General features: G+C 39.6%; 3 protein-coding genes across 5 annotated transcripts in view; 1 reads left to right on the top strand and 2 right to left on the bottom strand.

Annotated features, from left to right (window-relative positions):
- The window catches only part of LOC129743894 (sine oculis-binding protein homolog B), a 131125-nt gene extending 119492 nt beyond the window's left edge, over window positions 1-11633 (top strand). For all 3 annotated transcript variants that reach the window (XM_055736128.1, XM_055736126.1, XM_055736127.1), the window contains 2 exons: window positions 2997-3314; window positions 3377-11633. In XM_055736128.1, coding sequence (XP_055592103.1) covers window positions 2997-3314; window positions 3377-4839 — 1781 coding nt within the window. In that variant the 3' untranslated portion in view covers window positions 4840-11633. The remainder of the gene's footprint in view (window positions 1-2996; window positions 3315-3376) is intronic.
- On the bottom strand, window positions 6118-6513 carry LOC129743247 (uncharacterized). Its single transcript, XM_055735223.1, has one exon. It carries the CDS (start codon window positions 6511-6513, stop codon window positions 6118-6120), a length of 396 nt encoding a protein of 131 aa, XP_055591198.1.
- Window positions 11634-13003: 1370 nt separating the features above from the next.
- LOC129744687 (guanine nucleotide-binding protein subunit beta-like protein 1) lies at window positions 13004-16112 on the bottom strand. The gene is made up of 3 exons (XM_055737333.1): window positions 15429-16112; window positions 15183-15347; window positions 13004-14120 (listed from the first exon to the last, which is right to left on the bottom strand). Exons 2-3 carry the CDS (start codon window positions 15318-15320, stop codon window positions 13263-13265), a joined length of 996 nt encoding a protein of 331 aa, XP_055593308.1. The 5' UTR covers window positions 15321-15347; window positions 15429-16112; the 3' UTR covers window positions 13004-13262.
- Window positions 16113-18431: the final 2319 nt, after the last annotated feature.

The raw sequence follows: 18431 nt of genomic DNA, 5'->3' as shown, positions 1-18431 counted from the left end.
CGCGCGACTCTACGGCGAACCCAGTATCCAGAAGGTGGTGAAAGCTGGCCGGATACGCTGGGCAGGACGTGTTGCGAGAATGCCGGACGACTGTCCTGCAACGCGGGGGCGCAACGAGCGAGGTGGTTAGACCAAGTGGAGCGTGATCTGGCGAACGTGGGGTGCCCGAGAAATTGGAGAACGGTTGCCATGGACCGAGTGAATTTTAGGAATTATGTTCGTCAAGTTATGTCGTGAGACGGAATGCTATGTAAAAAAAAAAAAAAAATAAATTGACTCGTCGGAAAAAATCACTCAAGATAGGTCTCATTTGATTCAAAATGTTCAAGTCCGAACATGTTTTTTTCTCAACTAATTGAAAAATTTAGGGAAATAAAGGGAAAAACAGCCTTCATTGTAACTTCATTGTACGATGCGTGAGGTGGCTTAAAAAGCCTGTATTCGCTTCCTTGAAAAAAAAAACTACACAGATAGTTCTCATTTGGTTAAAAAATGTCAAGTCCAAACAAGCTTTTTCTGAACTATATTAAAAATCAGTGATGGTAAATTTCGCCCGTCACGCTTGACCCGACTAGTTTTGTTTCATCAAACGACTGGCACTGTTCTCAATTGACGGAGCCTCACTACTCGCATGACGGATAAAGCACGACAACAATCAACATTTCTCCATCATCGACTGGCGAAGCTCCTACACATGGTCAAAATTTCTCTTGAGAGTGACTGGCAAATCTCTTTACACTTCGATCGGCTGCTGACGGCAGGTACAACTAATTGAACGACTTGCTGGCAGAGAGCAACAATAGCAATAAAAAACCGAATACGGGCTTGCTGGCAGAAGCAACAATAATAATAAATTCTTTTCTTTTTCGTCTTCGGCTTGCTGACAGGAGCAACAATAATAATAAATGCGTTTCTTTTTCGTCATCGGTCGTTTGAATGCGATTGCTTGACTATATAGGTTATTATTTTAGCTTCAAATGAATGGGGAATGAATGACTGGCAGACGAAGTGACTGGTCGTTAAGGAACAGTCAATTGAGTTTGACGGACCAAGAGGCTTCACAGTCACAGCTTCACGCCTCATGACGATGACTTTTGCCAAGCCTGTTAAAAATGTTAGGAAATGGAGGGTAAAACGTCCCTAACTCGATTTGCCATATTATCTCCGTTTCGCTTTAACTTTTGCGATGAGGAGTTTGTGTGAAATAAAACAGTTTTATAAAACTCTTCAATAACCTTTATAAAGAAGGAAGGCTTCACTCACTACGATACACAGACACTCATACGATTCTATAAAATTGGTTGCCAAAAAATCTTTAAATTATCTTTGTGAAGAAAAAAAAGACTTAAACAATAATGGCAAGCCAAACAAAATATGAACAAATTGTAAGAAAATTTCCTACTTATACTTCGGTTTATATCATTAAAAATAAATTTTGTGCCTTTTCAAAATGTAATATCGGTCGGAATCATCCTACTAATGAAGACTCTAAATCTAAAAAAATGCGATTTGTATGTGGATCGGAAATCTATTCTTAAAAGAAAAACAAATACGAAATAAGTACGGATAAAGTAAAATTGTTTCCACACCTAAGGTCGGAAAAAAAATCGAAAAAGGTCCTCCAAACTCAAAAACCTTACTGTAACTTGCAATTCACTGAGCCAAGTTTATCAAATACCTTTTGTTGAGTTATTAGAAGTATTCAGTTTAAATTTTTTTACCATTTTTCTAATTTATACTACAGAATTTTGAACAACTTAATGAAAGATAGTCAACTTTTTTTTTATTGTCATTACTTTGCCCTGTTTTGCCTGAATTCATAACGAGCAAATTAGCTTCAACTTTTGAGCTTCTAAATTTTTCATTTTCTTTTGAATTTTCTAGGGGGAACAAAATTGAAAATTAAATAAATAAGTAAAGATTCCAAAAAATTAAATAATTGTTTCGCTGACGGCATACAATACCTTGCTCTCACCATGCAGTCTTTTTTATTTGCTTAGATAGAAGAAAACAAGAATATTGCCGTAAACTATACACTGATGGACAAGAGTATTTGACAATTTTCAGTATCTTGTTGAAGTGTTCGATATTTTTCATACAGAGGACTTGGTAGCCTGTGGCCGATGAAAACAGACGATTTTGGGGAGCATTTGATTTCAAACTGTGGACCAAAAATTTGTTCAATATCCAGGCAAATTTGGCCCGAACCCATTAATTAGTCAACACTAATGACGAAAAAAAACTTGAAAAATTTATTGGTTTAATCATAACAGATCTGCAGTTTTTAAATTGTAGGCTTCCTGACTTGCTCAAAAAAAATTTGTTTTGTACGCATAAATAAAAATTCTTGCAACAAAATTTGAATTTGGCAAATAAAGTGAAAGATCAGGACAAAATCCGGGCTTTTTTCAATGAAATCCGGGCATACGGGCCGGACCGAACTTTTGTCATATTTTTTATTAACTATCCGGGCAAACGGTAAAACAGGGAAATATGACAACCTTATTTTATGGTAGTTAAAGTTCGGAAAATAGAACCGACCGGACTCTGGAAAAGTTACCCACCAAAAACAAAAGACCTTCTAGTTAGCTTTGGTTCCTGCGAAAAAGCGAAGCTGGCAGTTTCCCCAACATCACCTGATCAGTCAAGCCACGTTCCCAGAATTTTTTAACGCAGTTAAAGCTATTCCTGCGTACTGAGTGATCCGTTATCGTAGTTTCCCTTTGATTTGGTGAGCCCGTTTTTTATTATTTTTAATTTGTTTTTTTTTCTTTATATTCTATTTTACTTTTGTTCCTGTATCTTTTGCGTTCACATGGTTGGCCTAACCGTAGTGGTATCTACAATGCATGTTCTATCAGATGCATAAGTTATACTCCTAAATATAGTAAAAACGCGGCAAGCGAAAAACGAGAATCCTCGAAATTGGTCCGCCATGTGTTAAATTTACATATCTTAAACTTTTTTCACATATTTTTACCAATTTTGTTTTCCAGAACCAATCTGCGCCTGGTGCCGTCGAAGTATTCCTCCGAATCAAACCGGCATCCAGGGCACAACCGAGGGAACCATCTTCTGTTCCGAGTCGTGCTTTTCGCAGAGTCGGAGGGCTTCGTTCAAGCGGGCCAAAACTTGCGATTGGTGTCGGCACGTGCGCCATGCCGTTAGTTATGTGGACTTTCAAGATGGCGCCACCCAGCTTCAATTTTGTTCGGATAAGTGTTTGAACCAGTATAAAATGCAAATTTTCTGCAACGAAACCCAAGCCCATCTGGACATGAACCCGCACCTGAAGGAGAAGATTGAAAGTGGAGGTAGGATAGTAATGATTTTATTTAATGTGTAATGATGAGCTTATACATATTTTCTATTCTAGGAAGCTTAATAACGCCTGAGCTTTGGTTGAAAAATTGTAAAAGTCGATCTGCCTCGCCACCTTCGGATCGTTCAGAATCCGTTTCACCAGCACCTTCATCGTTGATGAGGCCTTCTCCGGAACCGTCTCCTGGGATGCACAGTCCTCCAGCTAAGAAACCCATGATTTCCGTTGCACCAGCTTCCAAGCTGTTGTCAAAGAGTCTACAAACTACAGTAATCAGGAGTCCCATGAAAACAAATCGTAAACGACGACCTGGATTACGACCTTTACAGACGTCGGTTCATCCGAAACGAGGACCTGCTAACAAAGGAGAATTTGTTCAAACCAGCAACAATAATAACAACGCTAGTGTTATCAACAATAACTTACCGATTTCGTCTGTGATGCCAAAACCTTCTACAGTTACCAGTGGCGGAGTTCAAAACCTGCGAAGTGCAATCGATCTCAAAACGTTACCACATCCCCTAACTCCCACCAAATTTGAATCCAGAGAGACTTCAACGCCTCGACCTCCTCACAATCTACCTCCCCATTTTCTTCAGTTTCATCCCAATATGCCCTCTCCTATTCGGCCTCCATTTCCCCAAATGCATCCAGCGTTCCACTTTGGATCACCACCGCCTCAACATTCTATGCCTCCTCCTCCACCCTTAAATAATCCTCTACCTAAACTAGACAATCTCAACCGGCCTCAACAACCACCCTTCGGATTCCCAACACCTCCTGTCACAGTCCTTGTACCATACCCGATAGTAATCCCATTACCACTTCCAATCCCAATACCCATTCCGCTAATCGACTTCCTCAAAGCCACTGCCCCAAAACCTACCCCAGAAACTCCAAAAGTTGAACCAACCTCCAGTGACTCACCGGCATCCACCACCGATCATCTTCCAAACACCACCGACGGTCGAGATGATATCAGCGAAGGTGACCTGGACCCAAGACTCGAATTCAGCGAATATCCTTTGGATTTCACCATTCCCAGCCACGGGAATCGAATTCTTCAAAGGGAACTAGAGCAGCAACAACTAGATTCACCCTACAAATCTGAAGAAGGTGGACCTAGTTATTCCATGGAACCGATAACAGACGATCAAACCAATAATCAAGAGGACCACCCAACGAGTGACGCCGAACCGATTGCCGAGCACAAACTGCCGAAATTCAAAATCACTCGGTTGAACGCAGCAAAGCGAACGGAACACTTGGAAGCGTTGATCGAGGAACTTCCCCAACAGAAGCAACGACGAGTGGAGGAAGAGGAAGCGGCTGATGCGGCAGCAGCTGCTGCAGCCGAAGCTGCCGCGGTCGCAGAAGAAAATAGGAAAGAGCTGGTTGAACGTAGTCGTCCGCTGCGAAAGCGCAAACGATTGGTTGTGGGACATCATGATGAGCAGCATCAGCGGAGTGCCGAAGATAGAGATGATGGTGGTGGCTCTGGGAGTGCTAATACTTAGAGTAAGAAGAGCTTAGCTCAATGATAAATGTTAATTTGAACTGTGCTGAGAGATTCTGACCAAGGAACAGTAGGCACAACCTGATTTGTAAATGGTCTGATGTACATTTGAAAGCGTGATCAGAAAACAAAAAAGGAATGATCATTAGAAATGTGATGCGGAACAGATAAAGAGGCGAAAGAGTTGCAAGCATTCGCAACATTAAGATACGCTTCTGTTAATTCTGCTTCCTGGTTTCTTTGTGCAAGAACGTTGCCGGCGCCATTATCGATCAATTAAAGAAATAGCTTCAATTTTGAATAGTAAGATTATGCGGCTTTTTCAAAATACCTTTGTATTGTCTACTGCACAAAACAGATAGCCTTAGTCAAAGGCTTGTAAGAAATCGAGGCACTTTCTGGGCCATAAAAGTGTACTTCAAAAATTCAAAACAACTCGCTGAAATGATGCTGTATTTGAAATGAAATTACTGAAACGGTTTTTTTCCGGGTTTGCCTGGATATTTAATACAAAATTTGGGAACAGCCCGGTTGCTTGTATTTCATCAAAGTTTTATAAAAATAATCATTCAAGGTTATTTTGGAAGCCTAAAATACAATTTAAAATCTGTCGATGAGTTTAGATGAAATTTTTTTTTCAATTTTTCTTGATTTTTGTTGAGTAATTTCTGAGTTTTGACAAAATTTGCTCGGATTTATGGTACCAATTTTGAAATTAGACGCCCGGATTTTGTCAGGTTTTCCATATAAAATTGCTAGGATTTGTCCGGCACGGATACGTGCTGAGAAAATTCTGGCAACCTTAAAATTGAGCAGAGTGAAACACAGCTGAACAAACTTGTTTGAATGGTCATCAAAGAGTGATAAGTTTTATTTTCCTAACAAACTAGGTAACTAGGGAGGTTATTATGCTTTGCTCCACAGGAACCGCTGCTAACTACGTCCCAATACTCCTCCCTAAGCTATGAGTTCTATCAACTTATTAAACGTTTCATGCTTCAGACTCGTTAACGCCTTGGTGAAACCCTGCTGGTTGATCTTTTCTGTTGATGTAAGACAGATCAACAACGCCTTCTTCCAGAGCATCTTTCACGAAGTGATACCGGATGTTCACGTGTTTCGTTCTCGGATGGTGCCCTTGGGTTTTTTCGATACAGATGGCGGATTGATTGTCACATCGTACCGGGATGACTCATTCTCCAAAAAATTTGCAAAGTAGATGGCGCCACCGAAGAGCCTCTTGAGTGGTTTTGGGCTGCGCAAGATACTTCGCCTCGCATTAAGACAACGCAACAGTTGCTTGCCGCTTCACTTTCCATGACACAGCTCCTCCCATCATGGTGAAAACATTGCCAGTTGTCGATTTTCGGCTATCAGGATCTCCTCCATAATCCGCATCCGAACATCCAACTAGATCCTGTTCGGCTGTCTTCGATAAGTTGGAAACGGTTTCCTTCAGATACTTGAATAGCTTTTTCACAGCTTCCCAGTGTGGGCGACCAGGGTTACTGCAGAATTGGCTGACCTGGTTCACGGCGAAACTAATATCCGGCCTCGTTCCTTGAGCCAAATATGTCAGGCAACCAACAGCTTCCTTGTACGGAACCTCCTTCTCTAGAATTTCATCCCACGTGGTTGGGCACATCGTATTGTCCAGATTCGTACTTGGATCCATCGGAACTCAAACTGGGCGACAGTTTCCCATGTTGAACCGCTGCAAGATGCTCTCCACGTACTAAGCCTGATTGATCCACAGTCTACCATTAACTCGGTTACGGGAAATTAGTAATCCAAGAAAAAGTTGGGCCTCTCAAACCGCTGACAAAGAAATTCCTTCAGCTTCTTCTTAAGGCTCGGGTCGTTGCAAAATATAAGAAAATCGTGAACTCAAACAGTGACGAAAAGCATTTTTCCACACGCCAGCTTGTAGTAGGGGAGGAGCGGGCTATATGCGCCTATTAAGCAGAACACTGATTTAATCAAATATCACATCAAATATCTGTACAAAAACTATATACACGTGTACAGGCATCTGTTTTCTGTACATTGGAGTAATTTTTATGTTAAAATTTGCTTCTGTTTCCAAGAAAACGATTTTATTATAAGTGTTGTCTAAAATGCCGAACCTCAAACCGTGCGGGCTAAATGCGCCTATTTATGTTTTGAACATAATTTCTGTTTTTTGGGCAATATTTCCGTATAATTTCATTGAAACTGCAAGAAAATAATAATTCCCGTACGACAAAGCTGAAGTTTTATAAAAATCTTTGTATATTATAATTTTATGGAATAAAACAAAACTTAGGGTTGCCTTACTATGGAGGTAGTTCATCCATGAGAAAAACTTTATCAAATCTGTTTTTAGATCTTCAATTCTCCCTTAAGATGTTATTCAAAGCTTAGATTTGGAGGTTCAATGATAAAATTCATTTATTTATTCTATTTAACCTGTTATTTTAGGATGGAGGCATTTTACAAACATGATGGGGGCATACAAAAACACTCTATTATTCCACTATATAATCATTGTTAAACCTCCACAAAAGCTGAAATATGTTTAATTTCTTAAGTATATTTGAGTAAGAAACAAAAACCACCCAAGTCAGCCATTACATCAAACAGCCGTAGGGTCATTTAACCCGATAGGCCCATTTAGGAAACCTTTCCCCTACAGGCAATTATCCACCTTAGATTGCGATAAGCTAGACTCCTTCAGTGCTCCATTCAGTTGTGCGTTCCACACTTGTCCGGATTGCTTTATTGAGTAAACAGACCTTATTGCTTGTATCGTCGATACTTCCGATTAATTGATGAATATGACCTCGTCTCCGAGACTTCTTTGTAGATACGCACTCACAGCATCCTTTTGCTCGATGTCCAAGTCGTGCTCCACTGCAAGTGCCAGCAGATATCGAATCGTCGAATATCGGACCACCGGTGAATAGACCTCGTCGTAGTCGATTCCTGGACGTTACGAACACCCCTTCACGACACGACGCGCCTTGTACTTGTCGATCCGTCCGTCAGCATATCGTTTGGTCCTGAACACCCACTTGTTGTGTATCGGTTTTTGGTCTTTTGGAAAATCAGCTAACTCCCAGGTTTGAATCTCCTCTCGCATGGCGGTCAACTATTGGCCTCGGTCCTGCCTCGCCAGAGCTTCAGCGTAAATCACGGGATTGTCAGTAGCAACCAAGGATGTCTGTCGGCTTTCCCTCTTCCCCAAGATGACATCAGGGCTGATGAACACTTCGTTGAGGACCGGATCGTACAACCTGCATGCCTTGGAATCTTCGGCATACCCAACGAAAATGCATGCCTGGTACTTCGGATCCAGCTTCTTGCGTTTTTGCTTCACCTCGTGAACTGAAGACCTTTAAATGATGCAAGTTCGGACGTTTTTCGGACCATGCTTCCTCGGGTGTGATGTTCTCCAACGCTCTTTATGGACACTGATTCGTGATAAAGGCTGCCGTCAAAATCGCTTCAGCCCAAAACTGCTTCGGAAATTTGGAATCGTTTAACATCTCACGTGCCTTTTCCTGAAGAGTGCGATTCATTCTCTCTGCCAACCATTTTGTTGCGGAGTGTATAGGCAGGTTTTCTGTTGCTGTACTCCGTCCTTCTCGAAACTTTCCCCCATCTCTTCGTTGGCGTACTCGGTTTCGTTGTCTGTTCTCAAGACCTTCAATTTCAAACCTTTCGCCTTGGAACAACTTGAAGGAAACGGATTTCGGGCGAGCTTCCATTCGATGCATGTCACACATTCGGGTATCGTTTCGGACCATTTCAAACCGTCGACCATCGATTGCAGTTTTGTCATGTTCTGCTGACCGAGATGACCTAAGCGTTTGTGCCACATTTCTGCGCTTACCGTCAGCAACGAACCATCTATCTTGCGATTGAATCGATATAGCCCTTCTTGATAAGTTCCAGAAGCTATAATGTTGCCTCAGAGTCAAAGTACCCCTCGGACTCAACAACGTTGCCAATCGAAAACACGCTGCACATTGCCTTGTTGTTCGCCGTCTTCTGGGGAAATTTCGCCGCATAGTGACCAGGATTTCCGCAGAAAAAACAACCGCCGTCTTTCTTGCCGTCTCGCCGCTTTGATTCGCGCCATCAGCACCACTCGAATTCGATACTGTTTGAATTTTAGCGTCTTGCAGTATCTTAGTATTTACCGCATCCGCCGTCAGCGCTGGTCCCGAAGCCTCCAACCTAATGGTCATCGGCTCGTTATTCACAGGGAGTCCCATCAACAACAACGCCGCCAGCCACGAATCGTCTATTCGGAATCAAATCCCGCCGAGCTTATGAACAGGGGACATCAAACTATCGACATGTGATTCCACGCTTCCGCATTCCTCTAGCCCAGTGGTTTTCAAACTATTTTCCTTCACCGCCCCCTTTTGCTAAATTTTTGAGCTCAACGCCCCCCTGAGTCAATTATTCCGAAAATATTTATAAAAAATTTATATTGGGTCGTTGAAAAACCATATATTTTGGACATTTTATTGTAGTATACTTTGAAAAGGTTTATTGAAGCACTTATAAAAAGTGTTATAATTAATTTCAGAAGACTGAAAAGCCAACAGATAATCTATAAACTGTAGAGCATAACAAAACTTAAAATTCCATCAAAATAAATTGCATCAATCCTCGAGATAAATATTTTTTTTAAAAATATAAAATTCTCAGGACTTATTCTCAAATTCGGAAAAAAAAGTTTAATAAAACGCCTATTTGAATTTTGGTAAAAAACTCACTGTTGATTTCTTGATAAAGTATTTTTTATGAGCAAAGATTCGAATGAATGATAAGTCTGAAATAAAATTGAAGAAAAATAAAATTTCAAACGATTCTAGACAAATTTAAGAAAATTGTAGTCTAAATGTGATAACTGTTTTAAGTTTAGCAGTATTTACAGGTCCATAAATTGCACATTTTAGTATAAAATCGAATAACTTTTGATGTTTAATCATGAAAAATTTCAGAATTTCATTTTTTTTCTATTGAATTAAAGATAAACAAATCTTAACTTTCAAGAATTGCCATCAAAAATTTATGTTTTTGAGTATAACCCAAAATAACTTACAAAACCAGATCAATGTACACAAATCGTATACGAAATCTCATAATAAAAAAAATGTGTCTGTGTTGAGACCTGCGGAGGCAAAATCACATAACTCTGTTAACTCATAGATATTTTTGTAATTAACCTAGTTTTAGAGTTTGGTTGGTTTACAGAGTTCTTCACTGTCGTTTTATTGTTGGGCGTTAGACGTACTCGTTGTCATTTAAATTCTCAATTATTCTGTAGTTTGAGAAAATGTGAATTTTTTAATGAACCCACCGCCCCCCTAAGCCCTTTCAACGCCCCCTAAATTTCAAAGTTGCTCTCACCGCCCCCCTCGAAGCACTCAACGCCCCCAAGGGGGCGGTAGGGACCACTTTGAAAACCACTGCTCTAGCCGTATCGATGTCAGTTTCCGCAGCAGACCGATTTTCCTCGTCAGACCGTCGTCCTGAAACGCTCTTCGAAGCTCCTCCCAATCCTGTGTCGTTCGTGCGTCCTGAACTAAGCTGTAGTTCACCGACTCCAAACTCAGGCAAATTGTAGCGAGTGCCCTCAAGCTCACCTCCTCGTCGACATGTTGACCTCCTCCGGGGCAAGCAGCGTACCAGGTGCCTTCTCGAATCAGTATTATTTTCATGCCAAACATCCACGGTGAGTAATTCTCACGACCTTTAAGTTTCTCCAGCGCTGGGAGACTGACTTGTCCGAGAAGTCGAACGTTTCCGCCTGCGTGTGCTTGTGCATCATTCGAACCATCGCCAAATTCGCTGTTGATTTGCGAAGGATTCCGACCGCTTACTCCTCTAGCACCGCCGCTGCTGGACCGCTGTGGGAATCTCTCTCCAGAAAACTACTTACAGAATCTTCCGGGCTTTAATTATTCAGCTGGGCCCATAACCAATTGAGCAGAGTGAAACACAGCCGAATCAACTTGGTTGAATGCTCGTCAAAGAGTGATAACTTTTATTTTCCTAACAAACTAGGTAATTAGGGATACAGTGGTTACTATGCTTTGCACCATAGGATACGTTGATTATTACGTTCCAACACATAAACTAGACCTTCCACCACTGCTGTAACAATAGTTGTTAACAATTAATTATGTTGAACTGTTCGACAGTTTCTCAACGAAGTTTGTTTGGAGTTTTTTACCAAGTTGTTTCTAGTATATTTTCCAAATCCAAGCCATTTATAACATTAATCCAACTTATTGATAACAAGTATAGGAAATATTTGGAAGGAACGGATAATGTCAAAGGGAGATTCAGATCAACTTCCTTAAGACTCGTATTTCGTCTCAGTTTGTTTTCGTCCAGAAACTTCAAACAAAAGACGCTGAGCTAGACTGCGTCGTACAAAAATCTTTCAAAACGTTGCGAGTACTCTCTTGATACTTACCATATTATGGTGAATCCAGAAATTAGGAATATACATAGCGTTAGAACCCAAGGGATTGACATCAAGAAATAATTCTTTACATTTGGAGTGGTAATGATCAAAATTCCACAACTGCTTCACAAATTGCAACAATTTGCAACAATTAGCATATTTTCACTTTCTCTGAGCACTGGTTTCTTTCATTTGAACTCAAACCTTCTGATTTTCTCTAACAAATTGCCACAAATTCAATCATTGGCTGCACAATTTGTGTGATCCTTGACGAATTTTTTCCCTTCATTTCAGTTCCCCGACAGGTCCACTTAGGGGCCGTTCACATACCACGTGGACAACTTAGGGGGGGAGGGGGGTTTGGAAATGTCCACGGTGAGGAGGGTAGGGGTTTGGGTCAGGTCCACGTGGACATACTTACTTTCAAAATATTTTCTAAAAATGAATAAATATTAAGATGTTTAAATCGAAATCTTAAAATGGCATACCTTTCCAGTTTAAGTTTAAAAAATAAGTAGCTACTGGAAAGCAAGCAATAAATATAAAAATATAGGAATTTAAAATTTTTAATTTTTTTTTAATCAGGAAATTCTTATACGGTTTTACAAAATCAGCCATTTCTATAACAAAAAGGCAAAAAGTGGTGTTTCATCACGTTTGGCATTTCCTAATTACTGTAGCAATGAATGCACGTGTTGAAGGGTTAACTAGGTCACGCTCGAAAAAATCCTCCTGCTGCATCGGGTCGCCGAGTTATTAAAAATGCTTCGGATGAGGGTGGCCCTACCAATTAATGCCTTTTTGCAGGGAGAATTGAGCGTTTGGAAGCGATTTCATCCAATGGCAAAAGTACCTGTTTGTGCTAACATTAGGTTGATAAACAGTCTAGGTACCATCATGGTTATTTAGCGATCCAGACGCAGGATTTTGAAGCACTTCCATCAGTTATTTTTTGTCTCAATCGCTAAGATAGATGCGTAGCAGTACTTCATCGGTGGAATAAGCTGTCGCCAATTCATAAGAACAAACTTTACGCTACAAAGTTTCACTAACCCAGATAGGTATTTGTTGTCCAAGATTATTCTATAGAAATTGTTTGAAGGACGTGTACATGTAACTTAATAAGAAATTTCAATATTACGAATCAATTTAGAGGCATCATGAAGAACTGAACATGTTATCATCCAAATTCATCAAAAAGAATAAGGTACTCAACATCTAACTTTTAGGAAGGATAATCCCAGATAATCCTCTATGTATTAATAAAAATCTGAAAGCCAGGATATCCAATTCATGATGTAAATAAGATAATAATAAGATCCACCAAAACTTAATCCTATTACTATTATAGAAAAAACTCAAAAAATCAGAATAAAGTAATATATAATCGCAAGGCTTTCGGATTAGTTCACCTGAAAGAAGCCGTAGCCAGAAGTATTGTTTTAGTAAACGTGTAGTAAAAAATAGTGTTTATTTATTCTTAACGTCTAGTCGTAAACTTTTAGTTTTTGCTCTCAGTTGTTGGAGTTGTAAAAAGGTAGTGTATCACTGATAAGATGATGTTGTTAAAAACAAAAAGAAATGGAGAAAAAAAGCTGTGCTTAGGAAGTTCGATGCACTTTTAAAGTATGCTAACTTACGCGAGAAAGCAACATTCGAATAATTGTTTTTGTTTGTTTGTCTCGAGGAGAACAGCTTCGTAAGCAACAGGGTAGTATGAACGCTTTTAAGATTTTAAGTTGTTTCCTAACACACTAAGCAAATAGGATTCCTACTTAGCCATCTAACTTAACCAACAGATAATTTAGTTATTGTGGCCGCGCGCACAAACAGTTTCACTGTGAAGCAGCTATTGTCTCCAAGGAGATAAGTAATGACGGAACAATTAAATCTAACAATCTTTAGAATATAAAAAAAGAACAAGTACTGAAAGTTGGCAATTTTTTCACTGTCGCTCAGTTGTACAAATCCCACAGCGAGATCTGTCCATCTGAGCCGGCCGCAGCCATGATGACAGCCTTCCACATGTAAACCTTTTCGTCCGAATAGACTATGTCCATCAGTTCGCCTTTGTGCTCGGTCAAAACGGCTAACGGGCGCAGGCTTTTCCAGGAAAACACTCGTATACGACCATCCCAACCACCGCTGGCGAACACCTTCAAGTCCTTTCGGATCCGCAGCCGATGAACACCCTTATTTTTTATACAAATTTCAGACTTCTTACAGATACCCATCGATTGGCGATCAATGGAAAAGATTATAATTCGATCCGAAGAACCGCCGCAAACGCCTCGATTCGTCACGGGATCGTAGTCTAGTGCCATCAGGCATTCGTCGCTAGCACCTAGTTGCACCTGGCTCAGGGGCTTCGATGTGTTCAGGTCCCACAGTATTAGTACACCGGATTCGTAGCCGGCCAAGAGGTAGGTCGTTGATTTCAGTTCCACCGGGAGGAAACACATCACCGTGCCCAGCGGAGGAAGTTTGGATTGAATCGCACCGGAACCGGTCACGGACAGTAGCTGCCGCTCGGTGAAAGTCCGACCGCATAGGATGGAAATGTTGGATCCCGATTTCGGGATTATCACAGACGGAGCATTGGCTTGGTCCCGTTGGGGGGACCCGTGGTAGAGAAAACGGCAGAATCCTACGTGGTCTGTGCAGACCTCATGACGGAGGACGTACGCCGAGTTGGTTAACTCCCATAGCTTAACGTAGCCTTCTTTTTCCTGCGTTATCAGGGCGTCGTCCGTGTGAGCTACGTTAATTATGGGACTCGTCCCGACCGAAAGCTGATATGACGATCGGTTTGTCTGAAATCGTTTAATTTGTATTATAATAACGATTTTTTTTAACACTTATTTAGCCTTCCACTAAGACTTATTCCAAATAACGATCAAACATTTATTAGATTCTGAAGAAGACATTTTATGTACCCTTGTTAAGTATACTGCTGACGTGATTTTCAATCAGATCAGATATTTTTTCAGAAATTCAAATCTGCCGTCGGACCGAAGCCATCTAAGAAGAGCGTTATTTGACCTTATTTATCCTGTTTAATGCTTTATTTTTCTTTAACACTTCACTTATATGTCTCCGTTAGATTCGAGGTTCTGAGAATATTTCACATGGGATTTTGGGCCCAAATTTTTTCACTCTAGATACAATATTTCAACAATGTTTTCATCAACATCAAAGGTTTTACTGTTGACATGAAATACAACTCTTCAAAATTCGTTGTGTAGATGCAACAGATCATCTCCAAATTTAAGAAACAGTGATTTTGCAGAACAACTGTAAAATTGTTTGCATGAAATGTTTAATCTTTGATCGGATTGAAGAGTTTCAAAATTTATCTGATATAAGAATAGTCCCTCAAAGCCAAAACAGTTTAAGTGACTTCTACTCTTTTCAGATATTGAAAGACAATAAGCGACGTTTTTCGCAATTTCAGATTTCGAATTTGCCGGAAAACGTAGATTAACTAGCATAACAATATATTCTGCTGATGAAACACAATTTTACCTGATTATTTTTATGTAAACGGTGGCTCGGATAACCGGAGGTCGGAAAAGCTGGGTTTTACTGTAGTTTCAGCAGGCTAGAGCGCAAATATTAAAATGCTGCTTAGATCTTTCTTGGAGTAGATTCAATTCCAATGTTGTTTTAGTTCCACAAGTTAACTTTTCTTGAGCGAATTATCTAGCAAAAAAACCGAAATTTTTACTGAAAGAATAAAAAAAAGCTCCGCCTTACTAATTTATGTTAAGACGAAGAATGCTATGAATAAATGCGTCTTGGAATTTTTGTTTGTTCAAATATTTGCAACAAAAAATATCGGTTGAAGGTACTATTTCTTAACAGGATCAACTTACCTGCATATCCCACAACTGGACCGTTCCTTTGGTTGTACCAGCATGTAGTCGCTCCGCCGTATGGAAGCATAACGAGTTATACGAACTCAGATCCGGAGACTTGAGGCAGTAGACTGGATCCGGTGGAAGCAGTGCCATGGCGTTCCTAAAACTACGCTCTACAATCTAAATTTTACATAGAAAAAGAAAACACATCTAAATTAGAGCAGTGAACTAAGCAATATGAGCTAATTTTTTTTGACTTACCTAGATCGAACTGGACAGATAACGTCGAGATGCCGCAGTATTCTCTGCAAACAAACTTAGCACGCAATGGTTGTGATTTGGCAACCAGCAGCCAAGGGAATAATGAGAGCAGAGAGTAGGTCAAGTGATGGCGACTTGCATACAGTAGTTAGTAAGTAGGTACTTGATGGAGGCCGCTGAAGACTACTTTTTGTTTTCTTCTTAAATGACTTGGGAGAAATTCTGAATTGCCATCCCTGAGCGAGCACTGTTGTTGACTGATAGGGGTTTCGATATCGTATAGTGATATCGCCGGTGTGCTCAGTAATATCGGCACCTCTAAGCAATATGACCTTGCCACGACGACCAATATCAACTGATTGGACAAACAGCAGGCAAACTAGCAATCGAATATGTTCTTCTTTTCACGCTAGTTTAACTTTTGGTACTTACACCATTTCGCCCTGGAATCAAATTTGTAAGGTTGCTGCTTGCTGCTGATGGTGTCCGAGTGTCTGTCTGGTTCACCCGAATGCGCTGGTATGCAGCAGAGCAGAGAAGTGTCTCTGTTTATTGAACATCGATGTCGGCTTTCGCTTATGGTGTGAAGTTTACACTCTTTGCCCCCTTTTCCACTAACCAACCACACCGGTCAAGGGTCCGCTGATTTCCGAGCCGCGGGGAACGTCCACGAACTTTTTTTTTTTTCGATGACAGACGTTGTTTTGATTTTCGTTTTGCTTTCGTCACGTTTTCTAAACAAGCGCTACAGGGAAAAGAAAAGCTTTCCAAATTTTCTTTTTTAGGTAGTTACAAGTCGGTTAAAAATTTGAAAATATTAAAAAAAAACTTTGGATTTATAACACTGATGAACTGATGTACAAGCTAAGCCTTGAAACGTGTGTAAAGTTCCAACGACCGTTTTCAATCAATTTAATGTGTTTTGGTTGAGCCACCAGATGTCTCCAAGGACACCAGAGAGAACTGTCAAGAAGAAAGTGAAATGTAAACAAAACAAAATAACAAACTATTATTCAGTTATGAATATGTCGAATTATTATTTGACGAGTTTTGAGCAAATTGATGTTATAGATTCGCGACACATTTATGATTTGCGTAATGGAAATTTTTAGCTTTAAGCTGTTTTATAATTGCTTCGAACTAGCATGAAGCACTAAATAGAAACAGATATGATACGAGAAAATGCTCGCTCAGAAAAGCCTAGAATCGGTATTGTTAATTTTAAACTCAACTGGATAACTGGTTCGTCTGGCTTGTCCGAAGTTCTTAGTTAGTCTTTTTTAGTTAAAAGAATGAAGATAAAATTAAACAGGCAAATTTACGTTGCTGTGAATATATTGAAGTCGTCCATTCTACTACGATGTTTATTTATCAATTTTTGAGATCATGTACGATTGTGCTCTTCCAAGAATGAGGTACTTCAAAAGTTTATTCGGCTTGTTTAAATGATAGCATTCGAAACTTTGTACTGGTTTCTGGAATATAATAATTCAAGCTTGTACATCTGTTTGTTATTTTGGCAGTCTCTGTAGTGAAAAAAATATGATGATGCTATTTTCCCCATCTTGAAATTATGATTGGTTAATCTAACTGCATAGAATAATTCGTCTTATTGTATTTAAATTTATTAATTTTTGAATTCAAATACCATTGCGTCCTTTCGAAAAATTGTTGCATTTAAAAGAGCTATCTAGAAACAGTGCCATCTATTGCGCCGTTCAAAAGTTAGAAATCTAGCAATAGATGGCATTGTTTTCCATCATTTTTTAACGGCTTCTTTAAAATAGAGCACTGGATATTTTACACAAGTTTCTGAAGATTTTTTGTTCGAGCTTGTACATCTGTTCATCTGTGTTTATAATCTTAGGAAAAATCTGAAAGCTTTTGAAAATCATTTAAACTGTATACAAATGCATCAATAGAGAAAATTGCTTATTGCTAGGAATGCTGACGTAAAAACTTGTAGGAATTGTGTGAATATGGAAAAATCAAGAAAAGAATTGTACTAGAATTTAAAAAATTACGCAATTGAACCTATTCTAGAGTTTGTTTTGATTAGGTCGTATGAACCAATATAAACAAAACTGAGTTATTTGTTGCAAACGATTGATAAGCATGTACTTTATCTTTGGTAAAAAATTGGTTTCATTTTATCATAAAATAACTTTTACACAATGATTTGAATTTAGGACGTATGATGACTTTTCCATTTTTCAGTGCAATTTGGTTTTTGCGTCATTTTGCGTTGCAGTGTATTTACCGGGATGCAAAAGGTCGCTAAAAACAATTCGTCAGGTTGGTTTTTACGACATAATGCTTCGTCGCGAAATTTTCTTTGTCGAGTTATGAAAATTCGTGTAAATTTCAACGAAAACTGTGTCCGGGAGTGATCTTAGCTGTCCTGATAAAATAAATGGCTCCAAATTTGTGTTGGGTGAGTACCATCAGCTTCACTTTTCACTGTGTGAATGAGTATTATATTTTTCATTACAGAGGCAAACGAAATAATCAAAACAGATGTGCGATGCTTTTTCACACCTCTCTAACGGCCAGTAGCGCCAATGGTGTAGTCGGAAATGTCCGGGTGGATTCCCAATGGCAAGTCCCACAATGCAATAATTACAAATGCCATCGCTCAATGATTTCTGCATACTAATTGCATAGGATTACCATTCAAAACTTTTCTTCAAACATCTCCGAACGAATAACTGAGGATTTGGGCCAATGAAATCAGTGTTTGTAACCAGAATTTTCAAATGATCAAAAGGACTTTTGCGCCAGAAGAGAAATGCAGTATGTCGTAAGTACATTTACATTGATAAGAACTGATGTAACGCTAGTTTCAAGTACATCATCATGTTCTGCGTTCAGTTTAACATTAAATTTCGAATTTGCAGATGAATCTGACCAGTAATAACAAAGTAAGAATTAAAAAGGTGTTTCTGAACTTTAACATCGATTTTCTCAAAACATGCCAGGTGGTTCATGCGACTTAATCAAAAC

This window comes from Uranotaenia lowii, chromosome 2 (assembly GCF_029784155.1).
Source record: "Uranotaenia lowii strain MFRU-FL chromosome 2, ASM2978415v1, whole genome shotgun sequence".
In the NCBI taxonomy this organism is placed as follows: Eukaryota; Metazoa; Arthropoda; class Insecta; order Diptera; family Culicidae; genus Uranotaenia; species Uranotaenia lowii.
Note: the sequence above shows the minus strand (reverse complement) of the source record. Positions and strands in the feature narration are given on the sequence as shown.